The following is a 25,717-nucleotide window of genomic DNA, read 5'->3' as shown; positions in this document are numbered from 1 at the left end:
TGTACAGGTGACTTTATTTAGGATTTGATTAATTTGTGATTAATTTAACATTTTCCTATGATTGCTACTTATGGCCAGTGATCTACACACTTTTCTAGTACAGATGTGTGTATAAAGATTTAAATGCTCCTGATTAACTGATGTGGATTTGCACCAGTTCCTCAGTATGATGGGGCGCTTGTGTGGCTGCTGTATTATTCACATTGCTTTAAAAGCATGTCAAACCGATTACAGGAGTTTTAGTAGAAATATCTTGTACTGTCCTACTACCTCAGGAGTAACATGTCAGCTCAGCTGCAGGGAAAACCTCCTATCCTGTATTCAACTGGAGGAGTTGAATGCTTCCTGTACTGGAATTCAGCCAAAATTTTAAGGCTGTCAGTTTAAATAATTGTTAAGGTTAAGTTCTGTAGTTATATTTTATTGCAGCTCTTATGTAACAGGCTCCGCATACATGTTTCTACTGACATTTAAAGCTTTTCAGTTACTTTTTTAGTCAAGTCAAATCCTATTAGCTCTCCTTGATGACATAATTTAGCCGGTGACTTATAAACCTCAATCAAGCCACAATAACTATTCCATCCTCAACATATTTTATCAGTATATTTGGACTTAAGTAAACTTCAAAAGTCCTTTATTTGGTGTTGACATTTAATTCCCACAGAACTGAATAAGGCTGAAAGCCAGTTACATTTTCACTTTAAATTCATGTCAGCGAGAACCGTAGGTCAGGCTGTGTTTTGTGCAACAGTCCAGAATTACTTCTGCATCTCTATGGAGTGGAGGATTTCTGTAATGCTGTTTTATTTTACCTATTGCCACCTATTTCTTCAGTCATTTTCATTATGCAAATGGAGGAAAGACGTTATCCTGTAAATAACAGCAGCTAAGTTCCCTTCATCATCTTTAGCCCACTAAAGCTACAGTTAAAAAAACAAAACATTAGACCCTTTGCTTGCTTTAGCCTAATACTGCAGGCTAACATCAACTGATTCCAGTTTTTGAATGTCTCCAAAGTAACTTCACTAAAGCCTTAAATTGCACACCGTCTCACTCTTGTTGGGATTTGCAACCATCGTTAATCCTTCTTACACTTCGGCTTGCGGATTGAAGGTGGGGGAGCAGGAAAAGCTGGGAGTCCTTGATAAAAATGGCCAAGCTGGTACGCAAAAGGTCACCACAACAGGATGTATCAAGCAACTGACAGAATAGCGAAACACTGCATAGCTGAAATAGGCAAGGGGAGGTCTGCATGGTATTGTACCACTCTCAGTCACTCACACAAAATCATGTCAAAGATGATTTTATCTTAAGATATTTTATTAATATTTTCAATTGACAGTATCAGCCAAAAAACAAACACTGAAAACCAAAATCCTTTCATGGCAATGATACACAAGAGTTTTAATTGAACAAGATAGTTTCAGGAAAAACAGAGATGGAAAATTAATATCAGCTCCATCACAGATTATAAATGCAATCAATTCAAACACATCTGTCTGCAGTTTTCTTTGACTATATTGTATCTAATTCAAAGTTGAAAAAGCAAGGGAACGAAGGGGTCAGTAAAGCTGGGGTTAAGGTATAGCAGTTATCATCAGGGCATTTTGGTGGCATTAGGGAGACTTTTGGTCAGTTGCAAGTCACGCACAGCATGGGCAGGGATGAGGTCAGAAATGGAAGATGTGGGAGGGTTACTAGAGAGAGCTACAGGGATTCAGATGGGTCATGATTATTAGAGGTAAGGTAGCAAAAAACAAAACAAGGTTTAGAGAAGAAGAGCTGTTGGTGCTGACAGTGCACTTATCATTCAATCTGAACCTGTTACTTTGAGAGAGGGGAGGGGCTTAGGTAATGATTGGGGCGGGAGGTGTCTGGCACATGCACCTGATATACATATGTTGCCACTCAGATGGAAGTGGATGTGGTCTAGGGGAAGAGGGTGGGGCAGGCAGAGCAAATGATGATATGCGAACAGAAAGAAGGAAGAGTCACACAATTGGCTCCCTGCAGAGGACAATTTCCAACTCGCCACGGTAGAGCTTCCCTCCGTCAGATAGGCTCATGATGCTCTGCTTGTAGCCCGACAGATTTGTGGGGTCCACCTCCTGAATGAGAGACAGGGTGATATGATACACTGAGGAGGCCAAAAAGCAACATGTTATGATCCTATAGCTCATTTTGATGAATATTCTCCTACTCTCCTCCCAGCATTAGGTTTTGATTATTTTCAAGATATTGAGGAAACTAAAAAATGTTATTATGTTTCTGACTAGAAACCTGAATGACAGAAAAGTAAATCCAAGGCAAGTTCTTTTGTTTTGATTGTTCTATCTCTTTGAAGTTAAAAGGTTTGGAACAAAATAGTGAAAAGTATTCCGAGTTGTATTTTAAGCATAAGAACTTATGATTGCAATCATCTTTTTTCCTCACTAAAACATTTTGTTTATGGAGCATTTCTGTAATATATTACAAAGACCAGTTTTTAGAGTATCCACATTTGCTTGCCGGAGCTCAGCATATGGCCACTCACTCATCAAAACATCACTCTGTAGTACTGCTGGCGAGGGGGAGAAAAAATCTACATATCTCAGGATAATTTAAATGGGGTTCTGTTGGGCTTGAATTCAAGTGTTTATCTTTCCAAAGAGTGCTTTAAACAGCTTTGGTAGCTAATGTTGAAGGAAAGACCTACTAGGCTTTGTATGGATATACAGCCCTTTTGCTAAAAAGAGCTGAGACACTCTGTAGACTATAAATGTTCCAGTTATGTGCAGTTCATTTTGCTAGAATACTAAATGCACTAAGTAAGATCTTGAAACTTTTCTGTCTCACCCTGGACAGGTTGCTAGTCGCTGGTGTATTCCACGGGACTACCACATTCTCATCCTTAGTCTGTGCTCAGTTTTGATAGAAGTCCACGCAGACACAGGCAGCACATTCAAACTCAAATTCAACACAAAAAGGCTTAAGCCAACCAAGAGGTTCAGCTTAGGAAGGGATTTTTTAATTCTAAGACATTAATACTAACCACTGCACCACTGTGCCACCCACATTTAGTTTGATTTAATGTATGCCTTACTGTGATGTCAGCCAAAAAGTAATATACGCTCACTTCTAATTAGCCTAATAAATACATCGTTGAGGGAGGCGATAAACTATTATTACCCTTAAATCAGCACCAGGCATACCATGGACTAGCAGAATGCTCTGTTTAAAATACCTTTTTAGACCGCAAACACGTTGGATTGAAGAACCCAAAATAAAAACTAAGGAGTTCAAAGGCAAGCCACATGTGGTGCATACACATATGCTTATCTTAGTATCCGCCAATCTTCTTCTTTCAGCTGCTCCCTTTAGGGGTCACCACAGCAAATCATCTGCTTTCCCAATCCTTAGCATCTCTCACACCAACCCTCTGCATATCTACATCTACATACTACATCCATGAACCTCCTTTTAGGTTTTACTTTTTTCCTCCTTCCTGGCAGCTCTATATTCAACATCCTTTCTCCAGCTTATCCACTATCCCTCCTCTGCACATGTCCAAATCAGCCTTGCCTTTCCAACTCTTTCTCATGAATCATGCACATCTTAGTCACTCCAATAAAATTCTTAACATCTTCAACTCTGCCACCTCCAGATCAGCCTCCTCTCTTTTTATTAGTGCCCCTGTCTCCAAACCATACATCATAGGATCATTTAAACCTCCCCATTGCGCTCTTTTCAGTATGCACTAGCAGGCTGTAGGTCTGATCACCTTGAGTGAACACCCGCCTTACCTTCTTGTTTGTTTGGTAAAGGTCTCGTAGCAAAGCGTCCAGCTCCTGCTCATCGATGTAGCCATTTCCATCCTGGAAGGAGTCACCAAAAACATCATGATTGTAATTTTCACTTACAAACAATCATAATGGAGACAAGTAATTACCGTTAATAATAATGATACTGTACCAAATTTTACCACAGCTTTTGAAAATATAGATGTCACATATATATTTTCATTCCCTTCGTGTAATTCATTCTTTAAAGTAAAGGCAGTCTTTTGTCAACAATGTTTTGATTCAGAGCTACTTGATTTTTCCTTTCGCTGCTGCTCGACTTCATTCATTCAGTATTTTGTGGCAGCAATCAGCAAATCATTTAAAAAAGACTTCCCATTCAAAACTCTGTGTATGGGGTTAGTTGCTAAGTTAATACGGAGCCCCCTTGCTAATTAATGAGCTATGTCTCACAGCCGTGTTTAGAGAGTTTAGGGCCAGAAAATAAGCCCAAATTATTGGACATTTTCCCTTGGCAAGTGGCACAAAACATGTTCTGTTCATCTAGGCTCGGTCTCAAGATGACTTCAGAGCTGAGTGTCTTGCCAGTCTTATATTTTTTTTAACTCTGGGAGATGCTCTTTGATGTTCACAAAGCCAGACTGAAGTGTCCTAGATCTTGGGAATAAAGTGTAAATTCTATTTATTTTCCCTTTAAGGATAAAAGACTCTGCACTCTGCAGCGCTATGGGAAAGCAGAGCAACATCAGGTATGAGCCAGTCTGTCTTCCACTCCACGCCATCTTGCTTTTCAGACATTTTCAAGTCTTGCACAGTGTGGGGCCATGGCACTGTGAGCCACGTTAGTGTTCAGCTGACCGGCCACACTTTGCCCAGCCACTCGGCAGATGCCTGTGTTTCTGCTGCAGGGGCTTGAGCTCATAACAAAATGATGAAACTAATTACACACATAAATGCAAGTGCTCCATATGCAGAGGGGGGACTACATGAATGGACGGCAGTGGCTAATCTATAATTAAACATTCCACCCTGTCCTCTACTAGTGAACTAGAGAGAGTGAAGAGAGTGCAAGCCTTCAGTCTGACTCAAGTCATGAATACGCACGCAACCTCCAACCCCCCCCTCCCATCGCTGCCATGGACGGCTCTATACAAATTTGCCAACCATACTACTTAGTATGGGACAAAAAGAGAGCACAAAAACACAGAGGTTGAAAACATGAATAGCTGTTTGTTTTTATTCTTTTTCTAATCACAACGTCAGTGCACTGACATGATTTAAGGTCATGGACTTACATGGTGTGGCCTTGTGCTTCAAAGTGAACTTAGTAGATAAACGGGCATTTTGCAGCCCTTCTACTTGTTGCTACAGCAGGGCACAGAAAACTATTTCCAATTTTTATTTTTTTGTTATTGACCTAAAAAGTCCCTGAGTGTCTGCATCCTGTCTTCTCGTGTGTGCAAGGCTGCACGTGAGCAGTGTAGCTGTTCTGTCATAGGATAGAAGACATGAAGCAATTATAATATACATGCTACATTTCAAAGTTTTGCATTTTGTAGTTTCATGTAGTTCACATTAGGATATTGCCCATCTTTTGGTTACAAAGGGGATGAATTTCAGGCAGCAGTTGAATCACTGTTGCTGAAAAAGCAGTAAGGCGCATACTTTAATTTACTGTAATTAATTTACTTTCACTACTCTATTTCATCACTAATATAAATCGGGGGAAAATGAAAAGCATTTTGAACATTAAGGTAATGCTAACAACTGGGCTAAAAGGCACCAGCGCTGTATTACATCAAACTGAATTGTTTATTTCTGCAAAAAACTGAGTCAGCCTTCTTATAGCTACTTAGATTATGGCTGGTCCCTCAGCTGTGCAAAACACACACGATACCATAAACAAGAAAAATGATATAACAGATGCACAGAGCGCTGCTCTCTCCCGTCTTGTACCATAGTCCCTCCCCACCGTTCTACTGCTAATGTGGAAAATATGCCCATTAACCAAACCACTGCTCAGCCACCCTGGGCTGTTTACAAAAGGACAGGTGTGCCAAGTCTGACTCATTTCCCTAGGTAAATGAAGAGTGCCCAAGGTAAAAGACAGAATTTACATATTCATGATTTTAACAAAAAGGGATCTCCTAAACAAACAGCACTGAGTCACCCAGACAGCTTGACTCAAGCTGGCGTGTTTTTACACTGTAAAGAGTCCCACCCTTATTCAGACACACTTCCATTCTGTTTTTCTGTCTGTCTTTGTGTGGACTAACCATTAATTATTTTCACAATGATTTCACGAGCATGTAACAACAGCCTGAAGCCTTAAACGTTTCCCCATAGGGAAGACTCATGGGAGACGGAGCTGTCGCTAACAAAATAACTAGATATGATGAGGTTCTCGTGTGTTGTTGTTGCAGATGCCAATCTAGCTCAGAACACATGGAGGAAATCCCCGGGAGAGCTCCCAACGTTGCAGAAAGACAGATCAAAGAATCCATTCTTGCCAAAGTACACTAAAGCAGTTGTTCTGAAACCTTTTCTGACATATCCTTCTGAGACTGGAAAACATGCCCCACAACCCACAATTATTATCAGTCATTAAAAAAAAAAAAAAAAAATCAAACCTGTTTTTTGATTAAATAAAAGAAGGCCAAATAGTTTCATCACAGTCTTGGTTCTTTTTCTTTTTTGATTTTTCTTTAAAAAAAATCACATTTATTGAATTTCAGTTTACCACTTTTGATAACATGTCACCTACCTTGTCATAGTATGTGAAGATGGCATTGAACTGCTCAGAAGTCAGCTTGACACCCTGTAAACACAAGGTTTCACTTTAATTACAAGACTACAAAAAATCAATAAAGACATGTATATGTGCAACTAACTCAGACCCAGTATACTTTGTTTTCTGTCACTTATGAACTCCTACTGTGGTGCAGAGATGGGCACGCGTTACAAGTAACGCATTACTGTAATCCGATTACTTTTTTCAAGTAACAAGTAAAGTAAGGGATTACTATTGCAAAAATGGTAATTAGATTACCGTTACTTTCCCATAAAAACGATGTGTTACTGCGTTACTAAAACCATGATTTCTTTGCGAGAATGTCTCATGACAGTGACGTAAGCGAGTAAGACATTTGTGACAATAGCTGTGTGCAGATCAACAATGGATCATATATCGAGTGCGGGAGAGAGTATGAGCATTCAGCGTTTAAAGTGTGGAAGTACTGACCTTACTTTGAGTTTGATTCCATAAAAAGTGACATTAGTGTCCGTTGTGCGTGGGAAGAAAACTTCTTTTTACAGCGAAAAAACCCCCTAAACTTCCGAGCAAGCACCGAGTGCGCTACGACGTAATGGGAAACTCACAGAGAAACTCGCGGATTCTTTAACTGATATTTTTATAATATGGTGCATATAATTTAATTTTTGCTTGATGCATAAAGTTAAAAGATTAAAACTAATAAAACAAGTTTTAAAAAGAGACGTTTCCATTTGATTATGATTCTACTTTTTCTGATGGATTATGCAGAAAAAGTAGAATTGGGCTGAAAGATCTATTGCTTTATTACCTATTCAGGTTGTAAATCGTGTTTTTAAAAAGTAACTAAGTAATTAATTACTTTTGAAAATAAAGTAACGGGATTACTTTTTTGGGGAAGTAATCAGTAATTAGTTACTGATTACTTTTTTCAAGTAACTTGACCAACACTGCTGTGGTTTATGCTCATATGAAACATGGTGAAATTTTCAAATAAGGAGGGCAGTTTATAGTCAACTAATTGCTGTTAGCCAAAACCTCAAGCTTGATTTCACACAGAAGTCTTCTCTACATCTGACTCTGTATGTCAGCTGAGGATGGATATCTCTAATATGGTCTGGCACACAGCTCTGTCTCTAAGCAGAGAAGCCCTGCCCACAGCCTTTTCCACCCCGTCAGTTATGAGGGGCAGCCAATCAGATGAAAGTTGGCTTCAAGTGGGAGGTGCTACAACAGCTTCTTTCAGACAGTGGATGAATTGATATGAAGCAGTAAGATCCACTATAATACATATAAGGATTATTTTAAACTGTGAATTATACAAAGCTACTCTTGAAGAGTCAATGAATATCTACTTTAACCATCATCAAAAACAGGACTATGAATCATAAATTTATAAAATGGTTACAGTGTATTATGTAATTCAGTGGCGTTCTCCGAGTATAATATATCATTTCTGTTTTGCTTTTATTTCAGCCCCATGTTTGTCCCCTACCTGGAATTTCAGCAGGAAATTCTCCTGTACAGGAAGAAGCCTGCGGCAGAGAAGGACTTCATTAGTGGACACAATAGTTGTTAAATTATTCACGTTCTTTGACAGTGAATGAGCATCAGCGGGCAGTGTGCTTCAACATTTACACAATGAGCAAAAACAAGCAAAATTACATATTACCTTGCCATCTCTGACAGGCCCAGCTTCCCATCTCCATTCAGATCAAACATCTTGAGCTACAAAGCAGAAGTAGAACAGAGGAGAAAGTGAAAGGAAGCTTTTTATAGGTATACTCTGTCAAAGTAAAGGTACACGTGGTTCCGTGCATTTCATTGGCTGAGACGCCGAAGGAGTAGCCATAAATTTATGATATATTCACCACTTCTTTTTTTCCTCCTTAATACTACATGTCTAACAGAGGAACACTAAAAGCAGCGGTCTATAAACCTTGCTTCAGTTTTTCAGCCAGTATGGCAGGTTTTCCTTATACAATAAGTCAGAAGGTTTAGAAGAGAGTTACACTGGAGGAAAAGAATAATAAAATGGAGACTTACCCACTCTTTTACATCGAAGAGTGTTAAATTATTTATTAAATGAAAACCTACACACAGTAAAAAATGCCTAGAAGTTTTGCACTGTTGTCACATGCAATAAGGCATCTTGATGCCACTATGGTCTATGCAAATAGTGATGAGCATTTTTATTGGCTGACGGATCACTCAAACTACTTCGAGAGGTAGCGTGGGATGCATTTGACAACATGTCTGTGGTCTAATTTGTTCTGAGTAACAAGACAGGAGGAAAATATGTCACCATTGAAGGTTTGGTGTTTTTCCTGGACCCTTTTGGAGGTCAAAATTTGGACTGTACATATGTCATAACTAAATGTAATAAGTGTGTGCATAAAATCTAAGAACATTTGGTCAGCTTGATTCTTTGGAGACTGAAGGTGACACAGATGTGAACAGCGATGTGTGAATCTGATTGCACAAGTAGAGATCATGCATGGGTATAATGCCCGTTGTTGCTGGCAGTACTGTATTATTTCCTTTTCATTACAAGACTAATTTTAGTCATTAGTTTACACCTTACTTTTCATAAATTAGCAACACTGCCTGCATCATAGCAGTATGCTGATTAAAATGACTCATTCTTTACATTAATCTCAGCCTCTGTTTTTTGCTTTATCTCTAATATGTCCCTCTGCACTAGATGAAGTAACAATAAATTTGTCTATGAAGAAACTGCTTCAGAAAATTAGGTCAGCTCAGCTCTGGGGCTTCCAGGAAGAAGCAGATGTTAGCACATCTGGGCTGCAGTCTCACAACCTGCAGGACATGATGGGTCACAACCAGTGAGCCGCACAGGGCTGCAGCCACCACTATAACAGGCCAATGAGTACCTCCACAAATTGCTAGACATTTGCCTTTTATCAGAAATGTATACAGTTTAGTTTTCTTCAAGTGAAGCAACTTCTAAAGATTGTCAGCTTTTTGTTTGTCCAGTGTAAAGTTTGTCCAGTTAAACTGAGCTTGTGTGATTGAGCGTTCGAATGTGCAAGAGAGCAAGTCTTACTATGGTCTGTGTGTACTCCTGCAGCTTCTGCTCGTCGTAGTGTCTGTTAGCTTTCTCCAGCAGGTCTGACAGAAAGCCCTGAGGACAGAGACACACAGGGTGCTTTTCATTATGCTAACTTGTGCTTCCTTGTATTCTCTCTCCTCCCATGAACCAAAAATCATTGCCCATCATGGAGGATCTTGCAGTGCCCTAAAATGCAAGTCTGGGTGATGAGGAGTGACTGGAGAGAAGGCTTTTGGAAAAGCTTTTGCAATTAAACATATGCGCATCCTATATGGAAGAATTTTATCAAATGCCGTGACATGAAATTACACTAAAACTAAGCATTCAGCAGCTTTAGCTCCTCCGCCTTTATATCTCTTCCTTTCATCTCTCTCTTATATCCAGGAGGAGCTAGGAAGCGAGAAAGAGACACGAGAGACTGAAGCGAAGAGGCATAATGAAAAGCACCCATGGATTAGTAAAAGGAGCCAGCGGCTGTGCCTGGTCTTTCATTAAGCTGAGGCAAAATGTCCAGAAAACAAATACAGAGATCTTAGATGAAGATGCATTTACATTTACTTAACATATGCTAACAATCTGAAAAACTTAAAACACTCAAAACATCTGCAATAAGCCCTGGAGAATATAACCCTAACATATCAAAAAAACATAAACTTGCAAAATAAAGTTATATTCATGAGTGTTGAAGTTTGGGCTGGCTGGGTTTTTTTCTTTACCATATTTGACAAAGAAAAAATGTGAAAATTAGGTATGGAGAGAAATGCAAGAATAAGAGAAAGAAATGACGAAAACGGGACAAAAAAGGAAGAAAAAAAACGAGACACTGAATTATTAAATTATATTTTGATTTATTGGTTTATCTGGTGTTTTGTTTTGAAATTAGAATTGAAGAGTACATGTAGAGCAGCAAACACTACAATTCCTTCTGAACTTAGCACAGTATAACATCTTCTATAAATAAAGTACTCCAGTAGCATTAGACCAAAGGTATCAGTTATGTGCTACTTGAGTCAATATTTTCCGCGCCTGCTCACAATTATGTGGTGAGACACATGTCTGCTTCCTGAGATCTCATCTGCACTTTTTCTAAAGCTTTCAAAAAGCCACACCTGAGTAACTCATCTGCACCTGGTCAGCTGGAAGAGATCTTATTCCCACAACTACCCGAGCAGCCAAATCTGTATACAACGAGTAATCACTGACCCCAATTAATCCGCAGCTTGCCACTGTGGTGCACTTTCCTTTATATAATTTGACAAAACATTTCCTAGAAGGGTTTTAATGACTAACCTTTGTGTAATCAGTAAAGCTTTTTTTGTATCTGAATCCTCGCTACATAAAAAAGAAAAAGAAAACACTTGAGGTCAGTGGGGAATTTCCTGTGAAGCAGACATTTATCTCTCCTGAGTCAAAAGGCTCATCCATATGCTCACAGATGACACACTGAAAATATTCAGTGGCAAACAATTTATACGTCTCAAAAGAATGCCACATTCAGTTATAAGAAAAACATAAATGAATGTGACATTTCTACTTCTATCAGGTATTTAAAGTTATGTGCTGGGCAAACAGTACCTATGTTTGCTTCCTAAATGTATGCTAAACTGATTATTAATAACTGATGGCGGTTCGAGCTTCTGGGCCATTTGACCCAGCGTTTTGAATTTCCTGTGTTTTGGTGAATATGCTTTATGGTGATTTAAGGTTCATTGGTTAGTCTTGAGTTTATTCTATGTTCTGAGTTCCTTGTATTCCCAGTTTAGTTTCTTGTCTGTTAGGTTCCCCTTGTGTCTTGGTCTCTCCTCTGTGTCCTCTATGTCTGTCATGTCATCTACGTCTCTCCTCTCTCTGTGTCTCATTTCCTTGTTCCCCAGGTCCAAGTCACGTCTTTGTGTTTTGTCTCCCTTTTCTGTTTACATGTGCCCTCCTGATGTTTCATTCCATTCTCCCCTGTCTGTCATGTGCAGTCATGTATGTTTTCCCCAACCTGTCTCGTCTCTCTCTCTCTCCCTCTGTGTCTCGTCTTCCTTAATTGTTTCCGTGTTTCCCTTTTTGTGTCACCTTCCTTTGCCTCCCCCTGTCTGTCTTGGTCTCCTGTCTGTTCTTTCCTCCTGGTCCTATGTGAAGCTGCGTACTTGTAATGTTTCCTGTTTACTCTGACAGTGTCGCATCCTGTGTTCAGTGTGTTCGGTTTTGCTTCATCCTGTGCCATTATGTTTATTCACTCCAGCTGTCTTCCCCTTGTGTTTCCTCTTCCCTCGTTACCCTGTTCTGTATTCATGGTGTGAGTTGTCATTCGTTCTTTGTCAGGTTTAGTTATAGTTTAGCTCACTTCAGCCTTTTCGTTACTCTGTTCAGCCTATATGAAACAGCTCCCCTTTTGGTTATTCACATTTCACGCCTCGTTTTTTCTGCGTTTGGGTCCACACCACTCACCGGCCATTCAGCCTTGACACAGTGAGTGTGCAAGAACGAGGGCTGTATCCTTTTCTTTAAAAAAAATTAAGCCAAAAGCTGTAGTTCCTCTTGTGGCCACTTGAGGCTGGCTCCAAAAGTGAGTCAGTTTGATCAAAAACTGTTTTGGTCTCTTAGCTTATTTCCCCTTGATCAAAACTATACAAAGATGAATTTTGTCAAAATATATGCAGGTAAATCAAAGTTCATCTTGTTAGAGATATTTATACTGACAGGCTGTAGCTGTTAGCTATTTACTCAAGTTAATTCAGGTGACTGAACAGGATTTCTCATTATTTTAAACTGTGCTCATGGTGCTGCTGCTTTTTGAAACAGTTTTAAATGTAATTATATTGTTTCTTTAAATTGGATTGTGATGCAATTTTGAAGAGTGATACTCTAAAAGCACCTTGATAATGAAGCTAGCATCAGCTCATAACTTTGTATTTGGGGTTTGTTAGCCAAATTTGGTTGCTACGAGCTTCGAAAACAAAAAACAAAAAAGCATTAATAGACTGTTTAAAAACTAGCCATAATCCCAAAATCAAAGCCTAAAACCAGACTCCATAAACAATGGGTTACGCTAGGTACGCCCATCTTTGCTATACAGTCTATGATAATGACACAAATTTTTTCCCCCCTTTGATTTATTTGATACCAAAAACAAAGCATGCAGGTGTAATGCAAAATTGAAATATACATACAAGTATGCGTACACATAAAGATATATTGTATATATTTAAAATGTCAATAAAATGTTGGAATGAAAGGTGTAAGAAAATACAGAGATTAAAGATTTTCGGGACATGTGCAGTTTCCTAGTTCATAATATTTGATAATTACATTTTAGGGGGTGTGCTCTGTTATTGTGTGTGTTGATGTGCAAATGAATGTGTGTAGGGGGAGAAAAGAGAAGAAAATGCATAAAATAAGTATGACAACAGGTTAAAGCAATATTTGTAATAAATGAGACACTGCATGTTACTGGTCACATATGATCAAATGAATAAACATGTGTCAGTGCTTCTTAACATTTGATTTAATGTTGTTGAGAATTTACCTTCAGTTCATTTGCTTCAATGTAGCCACTGCGATCTGTATCATATCGCCTCCATGCCTAAAAAGAAATCAACGAAACAAACTGAAGCAATCGATTGAAAGCATTTTCTCAGCTCAAAAGCACAGAGAAGCTCGTCTCCAGAGTGATTTACATTCTTTCCCCTTGAATAAATCCTCTCTGATCAACTCCCAGCTTACTCTTTGACTATGCCAAGGGTTTGCCTTTTTTCTCTGGTGCACAGCAGAAATCATTCCAGAGCAGCCGACCACAAATGCCTGGACCATCACTGTAATCGTACAGTTTTCAATACAATCCTATTTGCCCACATACAGAGCAAAGGGCAACAGTGGACAAAGAGAGGAAAGAGGGGAGAGAAAGTCATTTTAATGAATGTTTTAATCTAGCAGCTGTCCCTGTCCAGAGAAGGGCTCCTTATCAAAGATGGATGGCCTTCCCCCTTCTTGTTCTCCTCCTTCTCCTCCCCTCTCTCTGCTCCTCCTCTCCTCCTCTGGGTTCTGCAGAGAGGAGCTACAGTGGTGTTATCCATTATATATGACTCTGAAAATAGAAGGCTCCGCTTCCTCATTCTAACCCTTTAAAAACGTCTCTGCCCCCTTCCTCCTCCCTGCACCCTTCAGCAAAGACTGATTAATCTCCCCTCTCTTGTTTTATGCTCTCAAACTTTGGCTCTCAACTTCCCATCGACATTTCATTTACGTCTCCTCTGCTCCTGCTTTCGCTCGTTTGCCCTTTGTATCCTTCTCTCTTTGCACACCTTCTCTTTCATTCGTTTCCCTTCTCTCATTTCATTATTCCTTCTCAATATGACACAAGAGACAAGGACAGCCTCTTCCTCACATGTAATTGGTTTCTAATTGGCTTCATTTTTTCCATTTAGCAGATCTAACATGAAATCTGCCATTTTGTCTCATCTTCTTGAGATATTTGGTAGAATAGATTATTTTCTGTTTCTGCTACCTTTCAGGATATAAATCTATATCGGTCTCGAGGGTTTTTTGCTACTTCTCTTCACCTATTATCCAAAATTCAAAGTGCCACTTAAACTTCAGAAAATGTTTAGTATAAATGGTAGCAGAGTTTCTCCACTTTCCACTTAACCATTTAATAATGTGAGACAAAAGTTTCCCACAAATTTGGGTAAATGTTGATTTCTGTTTCTGGTCTCTATTGAATTTCGACTGTGTGAAAGTGCCTCCTGTTAATTCTATCTGTTAGCAAAAAGGAAGCAAGAAGTATTTTTTTTAGGAACTTTGAATAAAAAATGCAGTTTTTCAGGAGAAACACATCGATTGTGACTATAAGACATGAGATGGTTCTGCCAGAAGTTACACCCTTGGGTTCCTCAAGAGTTCCTCATCCCTGCCAGGTGCGACAGATGGCTGCCCCAACCCCACCATGGATGGTTCTGCTGGAGGTTTCTTCCTGTTAAAAGGGAGTTTTTCCTTCCCACTGTCGCGAAAGTACTTGCTCACAGGGGTCATATGATTGTTTTTTTTCCTCTGTATGTATTATTGTAGGGTCTGCCTTACAATATAAAGTTCCTTGAGGCGACTGTTGTTGTGATTTGGCGCTATATAAATAAAACTGAATTGAATTGAATTAAATAGATGCTATTAGCAGGAGGAATGGGGATGCAGCAAGCATCATCACTGATAAGACAAATATCCAATGTCTTCATATGTTTCTGTAAGATAAGCAAAAGTTGTATGTTTATTATTTTTAAGTGTCTCCAGAAAATAATCCACAGTTAGTATTAGCCTTTTACGGCTCAATTTTGTTAGCATTTCAGTTGCATACTGTGGGGGTGATTGTTTTCCTTCCTGTTGGGCATGGTTTTCACCATGAAGTTACTAAAGCTTTTTCCAGTTACTAAAGCCCTCTGAGGCTGACTGACTCTGGCCTATAACTTTATGGTTGAGTGAAGTAAGTACGCCCTGGCCAATGTTAACGGTGAACAAGAACCTCCTGTGCAAAAAGTTCAAAAGTGCCTTAAAGAAGAGATCAAATAATTAAGTTGGTCAAGAGGAGTGGCAGGTTCTTATGAAAAAAAAATATGACAGATATTCTCAGGAACACACTCTTACCGCCATAAACTCAGCGCTGGAGCTGACAAACTGTCTGAAGCAGAGCAAGAAGTTCTCTTCAGTTGGAAGAATCTGGGCCAGCTAGGAAAAGTGACAGGGAAATGGGAGTGGTGAGAACACAAGATGGTACAGTTGATATTCTGGGAGAGACTGGGGAAGCTTTTTGTCTGCAAGGCCTCAAATGGGCAACTCAGCATAAATAATAGAGAGCCACAACCTCAGAAGCACAACTATGCCTAAGTTAGAAATATTTATTAAAATACATATTTTTAGCTGTTCAGACAAAGACTATAAACTGCATGTTCACACAACCAAGTGGACTGCACACTCATTTACTTCTCTGGCAGCAGTGGATTATTGATATTGCAGAAGCCCTATTTCTCACAGCTTTGTCAAATCACTGTGAAAGTGGTCAAATCGAGGAAAACCAATATCCCAAACTGATGGTCCATAGAGAACATCACGAAGACCGCATTTATGCAAGCAGTTAAATATTGACCAGACTTCTGGGGTCTTTATTTTTGGATCTCTGAGTTATCTGAGCTCTCTTTTTGAACCTTTTCTCATCACTCACAATGAGCAGAAAACCTTCACCTTTATTTTGCAGTCTGTTTATGGTCTGATATCCAATGCACAAGACTCATATACGGTGTGTCATGTGAGCTTCTTGCCCCCAGCTTTCCATGTCTGCACATGTAAGGGCAGTGAGCTTCCACAAGAAAGTCATTCTGCCAAATGTAAATGACTGGAAATAACAATCCTCCTTTGACTGTGGCAGTGCTATCTGAACTAAAGGTTTCCCAGATCAGTTAAAAATTCAAAAGATCACATGAAATAGGCCTAAAAGTGATCACAATAAACATGCAATGTAAATGTAACGCCACAAATTGTTGTTTTCGGAATTTTTACATACTGAAAAAAAATGACAGGTGAAGCAAGAAACATTAATTATGTCATTACAATGAAATGTTCTGCTGGGAAACTTTGGGCCCTGGGTCCAAGAAGTGCTGCATGCGTATGTTACTTTGCCAAGTAGTAGTCAACTAAACATTGTTGCAAACCAAGCAACGCTCCATATGGCGCTCCCAGTCAGCAGCAGCCACTGCCAGCAGAACAATGTGCTCCACCACACCACAGAAACTATTCAGGAATGGTTCAAGGAACAGCTCCTTGAGCTGTTAACTTGGCACCAAAATTTCTTGGCTCCAAAATTCCCAGAGCCCACTGTGATCGAGAATTCACAAGAAGCCCCACCTAGCTGAGCCACAACACCAAAATGATTCCGTGCTAGAAACCACTGGACACTCATGGAGATTCTGTGGCCTCGGTTTTCTGGGTTAAACATTTTAGGCATAATATTGTGTAGGTGGTTTAAATGTTGTGGCTGATTAGTGTATCCTATTTAAGTGACCAGTAATTACTCATGCACTCTATGCTAAGTTAAGCTAACTGTCAGCGTAGTCAGTGTTTGGCTATTTACAGTAAATTTGTCAAAAAAGAGAATGTGAAATCATCCTGTCGTCCGAGCTGACAGTCGTTCATTATTGGACAGTCTAGGTTCTCATTGTCTTCTTCTTGTAAGTGGGTACCCACCCTCTTTGCATTACTGGTAGTTATATCTTTAAGCTAGGCTAAGATAAACGACTTCTTTTTGTTTTATGTGGGAGCAATGATCTTCTATCTTAATCATTGTAAAGAATGTGAAAAAACCCATACATCTATCCATTTTCTGCTGCATATCTGAGTCCAGGTTGTGATGGTATATTTCTCAAAAAGTCAAACCAATCTTTGGTGGAGCCTAGCTGTTTCTAATCTTTATGCCAAGCTAAACTGTGAAGCTCCATATAAACGTTTTGTATCAATCTTTTCATCCAAATCAGGGAAAGAAAGCAAAAATGCATATTTCCCAGGCAGTCGAGCTGTTCTGTTAAATAAAATCTATAAAATAAAGAGGTCCTCTGAGGCCTTACCTCTGACATCTCAATTCGTCCATCTTTGTTCTTGTCGAACTTCTGCATGAACTCCTTCATCTTTTCTCTGAATGTAGGATTTGTAGGGTCCTAGGAAACAATTTTACTCAACATAAGTGAAGCCTGAGTTGTCAGTGTGGAGATATGTGATTAATTCCTGGCCCCTGAACTCACCACCCCCGCTCCTCTCCGAGCCATCTCCAACTCCTTGAAGAAGTTCTCCAGCTCCTTCCCCTCGATGTATCCATTACCTTGGAACAGAGAGACCATAATTGCATGTTAATGCACCATCACAAATGGCATTGTTTTTCTGTTTTTTTATTTTTTACCAGTAATGCTGATGTGCAAAAAGTTCCCAAACAGAGACACGGTCACAGTGTCAAACAGATCCCAACGTGGCCTGGGTTTGCCCTGGTATTGATTCAAACACGAGCCTTTCAACAGTAACTCTCTTCCTCTCCTTCTAAAAGATTTCATTATTGACTGCCACAGTGATCACTCTTCAAAAGACTTTGTGTTCACAAGATTGGATGCCAGGAGAGGCTATATATGGGAAATAACTTTTCTTTGATATTCAAGGTGATGATTCATGGGCCACTTCGGTTATTCAGTAGTGATCAATACTGCATTCAGTGGCAATCTGGCAGATATTAAGCAGACGAAAATAAATGGTTAATTTAGATATAGTTCTAGCCTATATATGCTTTTTTATTTGAGATAACTTAAACTCTGAAAGTGATATTTTGCCAAGAACAGTGTGGCTTTCTACAATCCTTTAGAAAATATCTTAACCTTGGTTTGCTGTGTGCCACCAGTCATTTTGACAAGCTGTCATAATGACTGATGGCATGAGTGTCATTTTTTGCCAGGCGGCGCTTAATCTGTGATCGTGTCAATCACACTTTTTTGATTCTTTAATGACAAATTTATCTTGCGGTGGCCACAGAGTTGATTTTCATTTTTCTCTTATCCTATTTTATTCTTGTTCCTGTTGTTCTCTTGCCCTGACAGTTCCTATTCGGAGGACAAATGAGGGTGCCCGCTTCACCCAGGTAGTATGTGAACCGGTGCCAATATTCTTTCAACACTCCTGCTGAATGGCCGGACAGATGGCTCCAAACGATGTGACTAGCTGCTTCAATAAAACCCTGGAAGGCAGTGCTGCCTCATTAAACGCTAACAAAGATTATTATGCCATCCACTTCCTTCCGCCTCTCTCTAACTTTCTGTCTCTCTTTTTCTCCCTCTGTCATTTTCAATCTAACTCCTTCTCTCTATTCAACTAAACTCACAACATCTTTTATCCAAGGAAATTGTGTGTGCGTGCGTGTGCATTCCTCAGTGATGTTATCAAAACTCATGAATACAAACTCTGCTGTTTTAATGAAAATGTGGGACAGTGAAATGCTCTGTTGCTGTCGAGCCTCCCTCCTGTGCCTCTTATTTGACATTTAGCACTGTAGAGAGAAATGGCCCGCTTGGTAATTAAACAGAGTAAGTATGATGTGATTAACTACAACACGAATGGCATAAAAATGTAATAAAAACAGATATATGAAATGATTGTTTGGGGATGCGCTCATATGCTCAATAGATGCAGCAATAGACCCATTCATTTGTGCAAACCACCATCTGTTAATGCTTTCACACTCTGTTTATTCAAAAGCAGGATAAGCAAGTTCTGTTTCAAGCAGCCTTTAAATAACAACAGTATGTTTAAGGTATGAAATGCTGTGTGTGCTGCTGACTAACGTCAGTATGTACAGATTGTATTGAAGTGTCCCAATTCCAGTGTAGACATTTAGACCAAATAGCAGTATGTGAATGTGCATCATTGCCAGCAGCTACATTTTATGGCTGATTTCACCTTACTCCCAGATAATTTTGCTCAAATGTCAAATATATACTTTGCACAGCGCAATGAGAACATTCCTGCCAACTTGTACTTTTGTATTTCTGCACACGCACTTAAAGTTTGTACCTAGCACCCAGATACTGTAAAAGGTTCACAAAAACCACTTTAGACCCAAATAAACACTTTTTCATCACTAGTAAACATTTAATGCATCACTAGACCATTGGGACAAGCTGGTAAAGTGATTTTACTTCTGGTTATTTATTCTATAATCCAACCCCGACCGGGAAAAACTCTCAAAGGGGCCAGTTGTGCCAACTAAGTGCATATTTAAAGCTTATATAAAGTGCATTTGCCTTTCAAAGGAAAGTGGAGCCCTGTCTATTCAAATATTTTGTGTTGAGCTCACAGCTGGGTCAATTCAGGAAGTAGATTCTGCTTAGTGTTCCAAATTGTTTTTATCCAGGTCAATAAGAAATAATTGACAGCAAATCTGCTATAATTAGCAAACGAAACTGCAGTTGTTTCCTTTTCCAGCTTTGAAGTGACTGAATTGAAAAGGCTCGAAGGAGACAGCAGGGAAAGATGAGAGGGACGCTTGAGCAGAGGAGCTGCAAGAGACGCAATCCAGATGAGATTTGATCCTGGGCCAACCAGGGGAATATGTGGTTTCATCATCTCTAGGTGCATCGCCTCTCATGTATTTTTATCTCGAACTCAGAGATATTTACTCAACCTGAACAAACAAATTAGCTCTCGTTTCTTTCTGCTGAGCCAGAAGACACTCCCATTAATGAGTGCAGAAATCAGACTCAGTAGCCAAATCTGTGGAAGCGTACTGGTTAAATTTGATTTGCAAAGTGGCTCACTGCAGAGCAAAATATGTAAAATACCACCGCTTAAGAACTTAAGTACCTGGGTGGTTGGACTAATATCCATACGCTGAAACCATGATGAGCAATAAGAGCCATAACAACCTTCTCTGCACAGCGGCTCATATGGAGGAGCTCAGCTGTGGAACCTCTCTGCCCCACCCGAAATGTCCCTCCACCTTGATTTCCCTATGGAAAGCAGTTCAGCAAGTGTGCCAGCATCAAAACACATCATGGTGACAATAAACTCTCGGGAGGATGTGTTTAAAGCAAATAGGTGTGGCACACTTGCCTCATCTGCAGGTGTGATATGGACATCTTGGAGAAGTAGACTGTATATTTTTAAAATAATGGCCAGTTGTAGCCTCATCATGTTTACATCACTGCCAGAGATTCATGAAAAAGTGAATGAGATGACAGATCCTGACTACTATTTTCAACAGGGTTCGTAATATTGTCAGTTTGATATTAGATCCCAGTTATGTGGCACATTAAAGCACACAGTGACTCTATTTTAAAATCTAAAAAAGACTCTAAAAACCTATAAAAGAATAATTTATAGGTTTTACAGGCAGCAACTGATGGTCTTCTTATCAGACTGCTGTATAGTCTATCCATCAGTTTGCAGAAAGCCTTCAATCTGCTGAGGAGTCTGCAGACCTTCAAATGGAATGAAAGCATCTCTAATCAGGCTTATAAAACTTTCACTACTGTGGTGACATGCTGATGAATTTGTCATAGAGACATCCACACACAGACAAAGAGTGATATAAAGAGCACTGAGACAAGAAGGTAAGACAGCACTGAGTCATTTGATGACAAAAAATGCGTAAGGGCGTATGTTGGATATTAATGGGAAAATAAATTGTCAGTAACAATTTTGAAGTTTTCAGGAATGGCACGTACATCAGTCCATCAGCTGTGATCGGATACAGCTCAGTGGAAGCAGCATCGCTCACAGATGAATGCAGTTTAAGGACCAATGGAAGCACAAGTTGCTGACTGCAAAATTTCACTTAACACAGGCGTTTAAATGAAATGCCTTCATTTCTAAAAAGCGGCGCACTTCTCTGTGCAGCATGCACCAGAATTGCGCTTTAATGACTTTCACATGGTGTTAGTTTACCTACCATTTAGACTGATAGATTTATCAGAGAACCAAAAACGTAAAACCGTGCGTAACTATAACTGTGACTATAAATAGATTCATTGTAAATCCATGCAACCAAAATGTATTTCTTGATTTAAAAAAAAAATCTATTCTGAAGTTGTTAAACATGATCTAACCAGAAAATGTCTCCTTTGAGCTGCTTTATCCATCAAACAGGCAAACGACGAAGACAAAGAATAGACCACAGCTTCGGGACCAAATGAAAAACAGTCCCATATTCTTAAAATCTCACTTTGTGAGCTGCAAAGATGGCTCATAAGAATTTCAATTTCTTCTTCTTCTTCCTCTTCTTCTTTTAATTTTTTTAATCTTTCACATCTCTTAAGTGTCGTTCTGCCTGCACAATCTAACTTTTGCGCGAAAATCTTTTTTTTTTTTTTGCTAAGCTTAACGGTTTTAGGCTGAAAAGCATTTCCAACCTTTTCTTCGCATTTTCCATCAGTCATTAAATCGATGACTTCACACACCAGTTGTATCTAATCAGCCTATCATTTAATATTTCATTAATTTAGAGTTAAAAATAAACTTTTAATTTCTAAGGAGGGGAAATAAAATCCTACCATCACTGTCGAAATGTTTCCAAATGTCGAGGAACTGGGACGCGGTGACCTCGGCCAGGTGCAGGTGAGGAGGCTGCTGAGCTTTGTTTGCCATGATGCTCTCGACCGATGCTGCTGCAAGTCAGACGCGACAAAAATCCGCTACTAACTTTTCTGTCTTCTTCAAACACGCCCCACACTGTGGCCCCAGTGCGCCGCCCGCCGCTTTTTAACCTCGGCGCAGGAGCGGTAGCACCGCTGCACGACCACTGGGGGCGCACTGCCACCGACAGTGTACATCTGACTCAGCGTCCCAGCGTATGTGCTTCCAAGCTTGATGTAGCTGTGTGATAGGACGTCTTGGGCACTGCAGTAGGCTGATGAGTGTGTGTGTATGTGTGTGAGAGAGCGGGGAGAGAGATGCAGATAGTGAGCAGATTGACTTTTTCGCCATTGTATCATCATTCATCTCAGATCCCATGTGTGTGCTTAATCTGTTGCAATGCATACATGCGAGCTCACGCATTTCTGTATGCAGGGGAAAGGCATACGTGTGTGTGTTCTCCTTCCCAGCGTGCAGCTCCCCGAGCCTGTCTGTCAGCGCGTGAGGCTTCACAGACTTAATTAGAACTCACACACTAATCACATTTCCCACACCACCTCCAGCCAGCGGTGATTAGCCCCCATAACAAATGTAAATTCTGGAAAAAAAAGGGGGATTTTCATTAATGGCCAGTCTTGTGTGCAAAGCAAGACCACAGATCCTATTAGCGGAATGAGGCTTGGAGGGAAAAATGGACTCTTATATATTTCTTTAACTATTTGCTGCAAAAGGGGATAATATTCAAAATGAACTCATAACACCATAATGAGCAGGAGGGCAAGCATCCCCAGAAGCATCTTCATGCTGCTGGATGAAATGTGTAAGAAGAAAGCTTATGCACATGAAGTAAAGAATATTTCCCTTTTGTACTCAGTTGTGCTTGAAATCCTGTAAGACATGGGTCCTTCGAGCCTTCCTGGCAGATGTCAGTCAATACTTTAACAGCTATTATTTTTAAACTGTAAAGTAGTCAGCAGATGTAACTACAGCATCAACAATGTCTCTTTTTCATCTTGTTGCCAAGTGAGTCATGCCAATATGCAAGCACAAAATAAAGCTTATGGGGCAGAAATAATTTAAAAGACTGCAGTCTAGTTAAGTGATTAACTGAACTTTTCCTTTTTCCTGCTAAAACTTCTTTAAACACTGATTCAATGAAAATTTGAATTTGAATGAGGATCTTTTTCATATCAGTTAAAAAAATAACTTAATTATTTATTATTTTTGGTCACTTAAGGACTTTTTCAAACAGGAAACTGATATATAAACACTCTTTCAGTATCTGAAGTATTTAAACAGATAGCAGATTTATTACAATAATAATATTCATCTAACATCCCATTTTGTGCCACCTTTGGATACTTTGTTACATATTCACTCTTCTGTTTGCTCTTCTGTTTGGTTCAATTCATGTCAGTGCTATTGTTATAGTGCCAATTCACAACAACAGTTACCTGACGATGCTTTATAATGTAAGGTAAATGACCCTTACATTGATAAAACCCTGTTTTCTACAGTCATTGGTCTCCACTGATTCCAAACGGAAAGTTTTGTCTCCATAGCACATAAATGCTGCATTAGGTTTGCTGGCTACTGATATTATAGCTTATTAATCCTCTTTTTTAAGAGTCAGCTGAGAAGCTTGAAGCTGTCCAGTAGCTATGAGCTTCAGACTGGGAGCTGGTGATTGAAGTAATTAGTCGAGTGTAGTAAAAAGACTGGAGTTATAATAAATGGACAAAAGCATTACATCACATTCTTCATCTCTGCTACAGAATCTGATGTCATGAAGCACTGAGCACACAGTTTTTGTGCTGATGTTAATGTCAGAGCAGGTTTGGAAGTAGGAGACGCTGCTTTATATGGGATATCTAGGAGGGATTAAATGTCCCGCACTGATTTGTTACAATGAGGGCATAGTATTACAGTCCTACACTTGAATTTCAGTGAGCTCTTTACAACGCTCAGGTCTTTCACAAGTGTTTGTGCAGGCAGACTGCACTTGGTTTTTGATACAGCTGTGGCAATGGGCTAGAAAACGCCTGAATTCAAAGATAAAGTGCTGGAGCCCAACACTTTTGTCCGCGTAGTGCATGTGGAATTAACTGGCCTGACTGGTCTTTCTCTAGAGTCTAAAGTCATTTCATCCAGCAGCATGAACATAAGTCCTAATCATAATTTTAAAATGCACTAAATAACATTTTTAATTAATTTATGGCATAAGTAGGCAAAGGAAAGTGCATATATTTGTTTATTATTTGGTTCAAGGTACCTAGCAGCTTCATATGATATAATGATCCCCACACTGTAGTAAAAGGGGAATACCAGAGGTGTTGGTAGTTGAATATATAGCTAGTAGGTTCACCTTTTTAAAAATATTTACATGATTCCATGCAAATTTAGAGGGTGTTGTCTTCAGGGTTATTCAGTTTGCAATTTTTTGTGCTACATTTGAAATGTTTTTGTCCACAGGCTGGGTAGACCTATTTTCTATGAAAATTAAATTCAGTGAATAAGGATCCATGTTTACTTTTACACAAACGCTTCAAACCATATTCCAGACTCATAGTCTCTCTCTCTCACTCTCTGATCGACAGCTTTATTAGTAGAGCTCTGCAAGGTTTTGCCCTTGTGGGACAATTTGCACATTACAGTGCTGTCTGCGCTGTTTGTTTGAATTTTGTTGCAATCAATCAAGACCAGTACACAACTTGAAGCTGCAGGCAAATAATTGAGATAATCCAGATAAACTGAGATAAACCACGCCACTAGCTGCAGCGCTGAGTTTGACCTGTCACATCCCCACAGAGTTGGAGCAGTAATTTTCCAGCTCCACCCTGCACACTGGTACAGTGCTGACACACTGCTGGCAGCTGACACGATTTGGAGACAGCGTGTGAAAGTCAGCAGAGACATTCCCTCACTAACGCTGTTCCTCGGGTTTGTAAGAGTCACATTCAGTAACAGGACAGGAGGGGCACTGCTGCCCCGATATGAGCACAGGTACATGACAGTCTATAAGGGCACAGGGTGTGTGAGTGAGACAAAGGCTGAGTGTGTGACAATGTGTGACAGTGTTTAAAAGTGTCAACTCAGCAGAGCTGTCCCGCTCTATTTCCTCAGCTTCTCTTTTCACCCTATAATAATCAATAACGAGCCCCAGCCTCAGTTGGCACAGCAACAATAGATAGATCAACATTACATTACAGATGAAGCCTGTCAGCAGCCGTAGGGACTGAAGAGTCAAAGCACTTTGTTCTCCTCTCTTATTCTCTTTTAGTCGCTCCCATCATCTATGCTTTTCTGTGTCCCGTTTCCACTTCCTCTCATCCCAAAGCAGAGAGAGAGCTATTTGAATCTTACATATCTTTGAAGATGTCTTGTGTTTTGCTGTGCAGTTAAGTTGCGACTCTTTTTTACGAGTATGTGCAAATACAATCAAGCTCAGTGGTGTGTTGTTTGGCTCTTGGGCTCATTTGTATTAATATTTCAGCTCCACAGACGGCTGCACGCTGTATGTAGATGAATTATATAAGAGAGTGGAGAGGTGGGGTGGACGGAACAGCCATTTTCGCTTTATCTCAATCTGACTCTGACCTCATCTGTTTGAAGTATGTTTAGAGTGAAGGATTGAAAGAGTGTGGCGCTGCAGACAGAGAGTGTGTAGATGTGTTGATGAGGTGTGTGCTTTGTTTGGGGCTATGTTTGCCTTTATCTCGCTGTTCACTGAACCTCATTATCGTTGAAAGAGGAAGAAAGTCCTTTTCTCCTTGAAACTGACTTCCATATTGATTGATTTTGGGCTGTACCCCTGTAGTAGCCTGCTTACACACGCACACGCACACACACACACACACACACACACACACACACACACACACACACACACACACACACACACAAACAATGACCAATGTGTGCAGTCACCCATGGCAAAGAAAAAATGCAATTACCCAGATGTCATCT

At 39.8% G+C, this 25,717-nt stretch overlaps 1 protein-coding gene across 1 annotated transcript; it reads right to left on the bottom strand.

Annotated features, from left to right (window-relative positions):
- Positions 1-1,299: 1,299 nt before the first annotated feature.
- On the bottom strand, positions 1,300-21,941 carry calb2a (calbindin 2a). The gene is made up of 11 exons (XM_085464587.1): positions 21,670-21,941; positions 17,386-17,462; positions 17,212-17,301; positions 15,242-15,322; positions 13,137-13,193; positions 9,617-9,694; positions 8,222-8,277; positions 8,045-8,084; positions 6,544-6,597; positions 3,783-3,854; positions 1,300-2,108 (listed from the first exon to the last, which is right to left on the bottom strand). The coding sequence occupies exons 1-11, from the start codon at positions 21,761-21,763 to the stop codon at positions 1,992-1,994; spliced, it is 816 nt and encodes a 271-aa protein (XP_085320713.1). The 5' UTR covers positions 21,764-21,941; the 3' UTR covers positions 1,300-1,991.
- Between the last annotated feature and the right edge of the window lie 3,776 nt (positions 21,942-25,717).

This window comes from Copadichromis virginalis, linkage group LG7 (genome assembly GCF_057382275.1).
Source record: "Copadichromis virginalis isolate Kocher_CV1m ecotype Utaka linkage group LG7, C_Virginalis_male_GT1.1, whole genome shotgun sequence".
NCBI lineage: Eukaryota > Metazoa > Chordata > Actinopteri > Cichliformes > Cichlidae > Copadichromis > Copadichromis virginalis.
This window is presented reverse-complemented; position numbering and strand designations above follow the sequence as displayed.

Excerpts from the sequence above, each read along its gene's own strand:
- calb2a (XM_085464587.1), bottom strand. The coding sequence starts at position 21,763 with ATGGCAAACAAAGCTCAGCAGCCTCCTCACCTGCACCTGGCCGAGGTC. Across the intron at positions 17,463-21,669 it reads GAAACATTTCGACAGTGATG|GTAATGGATACATCGAGGGG; the intron begins GTAGGATTTTAT and ends CTCTGTTCCAAG. Across the intron at positions 15,323-17,211 it reads GACGAATTGAGATGTCAGAG|CTGGCCCAGATTCTTCCAAC; the intron begins GTAAGGCCTCAG and ends CACTTTTCCTAG.